We start from the raw sequence: 2,792 nt of genomic DNA, 5'->3' as shown, positions 1-2,792 counted from the left end.
TTGGATTGAATTGAATGTATTGGATATTGGATATTGGATGTAAATGCATATAGATATTGGATTGAATTGAATGTATTTGATATTGAATGTATTGGATATCAGGTTAATACGTAAATCTGGATATAAACCCGAATAATTCAGAAAGTATATAAATGAAAAAAAAAAAAAAAAAGATTTTTGACGTGTCAAACGGTGTGACACGTCAAAAATGTTTTGACGTGGTGATTTTTGACATGGTGAAATTCACCACGTTAAAAAAAAATTTGACGTGTCAAAACTAGAATGTCAATTTTTATTTTTATTTTTATTTTTATTTTTATTTTATTTTTATTTTTTTTTTCTGACGTTCCAGTTTCTGATGCGTCAGAAATTTTTGACGTGTTGACATTGACACGTCAAAAACATGAATTTTTTGACACCCGCCCTTTTAACTGTTGAGACACGTCAAAAATAATACGTCAAAAAGGGTTTTCTAACGTGTCAGTACCATTGACATGTCAGAAATGGTTGGTAAAAAAAAACATGGTTTTTGTAGTGATACTATGGTAAGGCTCCAAACTATTAACTTAAAATTTTGAATTAATATATTATATTGTGGTCTTATTTAAGTATTCACTCGTCTCTTCTGCTCCAACGCACACAGAAGGCAGAGAAAATGGGTGGAGCTGGAAATGAAGAGAAAGCAGTGGTAGACAACAGGGAATGGTACTTGGCGGCCTACGCACCAGAAGGTGTTCCAACCTCCGATCATCTCAAACTCCGTACTCTCCCTCTTTCGCTCGCCGTTGATTCCATCCCCGACCGCCATGTCGTCGTCCAGAACCTACTCATCTCCGTTGACCCGTATCAACGTACCAGACTCACTGGTCTTGACGAAGGCCTTTACTTTCCTCAGTTCAAACTAAATGAGGTATTTTAAACAATTATAATATAATTCTCTTCAGATTTTCACCAATTATTCATTTTTTAATTTTATAATATTATAAGTTTTTCACCAATTATTAACAAGTACGGCACTACTTGCTAAGCGAGATTAAAACTGCTAAAAAATGTTCAATAAAATCAGATATAATTAGTCTTGTTTGTTAATATTTAATATTTTTAATTTTCTATTTTTAAAATAAATTTATTAACAAACAACCGGGAACACAACAATAATTTGAGATGTACGTAGTAGTGTAAAATTCTCTTTTACAGCCTTTAATAAAAATTTGACACATTAGATAAAATATTAAATACAATGAAAATAAAAACACCATATTTTTAATTCAAATCAATCATACGAACTTTTTCATTCGTTTTAGGCAAACACCCACAACCTACTATCACCGAACCTCCCACTCACCATTGATCACTCAACACCGAAATCTCGAAAACCAATTAAGTCGGTGACTCTGGTAGTTTTATTAATGTGTATTTTGTTGAGAGAAACGAAAAAAAAAAATTGATGTGAAGGGTTATATTATTTTTGAGTGTTTGAAGTTGAAATGTCTTATTCAAATTAGAGAGCGATAAATACTCAATTTACACTGGGACCCAATTGTAGTATTTTTACTTTTATACCATGTCATAATTTTTTTTTTCAAACTAAAAATAAAAAACACCCAAAAACACATAAATTACCTTACACTAACCTGTAAACGTTAACCTAAATATTCAAGTTTATAGATTTTAGTAGAGTGATTTTCTCTTCAAAACACAACCATTAGCGTACAATCCAAACACAAAATATTAATTATTTTTATATCACATCAAGATATATATATATATATATATATATATATATATATATTTTAAAATAATAATCTAAAAAACATTAAAAAAAAAGTCAATTATTATATATAAAATAACGTGGGTTTTAGAATATATGATTAGGCTGAAAATGACATACTGTTTCTTAAATTGAGAATATCTATCTTCTTTTCTTAATTAAATAATTATTCCTCACCCTAATTTTTGATTAAGATACTATTTAAGGAAAGGCTTGTATATATTAAAAAATTGCAGGGGATAACTGCAACTAGTGTTGGAAGGGTAATTCGGTCAAAAGACAGTAATTATAAGGAGGGTGATCTTGTCCTTAATTTTTTCGCTCCGGTTGCTGAGCATTATGTGGTTCCAGCCGAGTTACTCATGCGGAAGGTTGATCCTTCATCGGGGGTTCCGCTGCCAGATTTTCTCAGTTCTCTTGGTAATATTTTCTTTCTGGGTTTTCTTTTTCGGGGTTTTTTCTTGGAATTATTTATTTAAACTTAAATTTTTATCCTTTAAAGTTATTTGTTTTATGTATTACAGGGGTACCAGGTTTTGCAGCGTGGGTGGGGATAGAGGTGCTGGGAGACCTAAAGCCAGGGTCAAATGTGTTTATTTCAGCGGCGGCTGGAGCCGTCGGAATGTATGCCGGACAATTGGCTAAGCTCAAAGGTTGCCGGGTCATCGGAAGCACCGGTACGGACGAGAAGGTATGTGATGCAAACCTTGAAAGTTTATAGTAAATGTAATATCTTCTTTCCGGTGCTTCAAATTTTCGGATTATATTTAAAAATGTATGCGAAGATTGTATGCTCTAAAAATAAATATTAATTTAATAGTGTGGATTAAAAAAATTTCCTCCGGAATTGTTGGAAATCTTTGTCCAACAAAATTTAGGTGGGATTTTCTCTATACCTTCAACCATATGGATGGTGGGTCTGCTGGGAACCACATCATTATTGGAAAGTTTATTTATTTTTTATTTTTATTTTTTAAATTGAAAGGGAAGAAAGGGACTATCATTTTTGGAGTGTTATGCA

General features: G+C 31.8%; 1 protein-coding gene across 1 annotated transcript; it reads left to right on the top strand.

Moving 5' to 3' along the window:
• Positions 1–655: 655 nt before the first annotated feature.
• On the top strand, positions 656–2,507 carry LOC132181568 (2-alkenal reductase (NADP(+)-dependent)-like). Its single transcript, XM_059594819.1, has 3 exons — positions 656–910; positions 2,008–2,191; positions 2,296–2,507. Exons 1-3 carry the CDS (start codon positions 656–658, stop codon positions 2,490–2,492), a joined length of 636 nt encoding a protein of 211 aa, XP_059450802.1. The 3' UTR covers positions 2,493–2,507.
• Positions 2,508–2,792: the final 285 nt, after the last annotated feature.

The sequence above is a fragment of the Corylus avellana genome, chromosome ca5, assembly GCF_901000735.1.
Source record: "Corylus avellana chromosome ca5, CavTom2PMs-1.0".
Lineage (NCBI taxonomy): Eukaryota > Viridiplantae > Streptophyta > Magnoliopsida > Fagales > Betulaceae > Corylus > Corylus avellana.
The sequence above is the reverse complement of the archived record's forward strand: the minus strand, read 5'-3'. Positions and strand labels throughout refer to the sequence as shown.

What these genes read in the sequence shown, in the direction of transcription:
- LOC132181568 (XM_059594819.1), top strand. Translation starts at nt 656, where the DNA reads ATGGGTGGAGCTGGAAATGAAGAGAAAGCAGTGGTAGACAACAGGGAA. An exon ending in CTCAGTTCAAACTAAATGAG is followed by an intron (nt 911 to 2,007) that starts GTATTTTAAACA and finishes AAAAAATTGCAG; the next exon opens with GGGATAACTGCAACTAGTGT. An exon ending in AGATTTTCTCAGTTCTCTTG is followed by an intron (nt 2,192 to 2,295) that starts GTAATATTTTCT and finishes TATGTATTACAG; the next exon opens with GGGTACCAGGTTTTGCAGCG.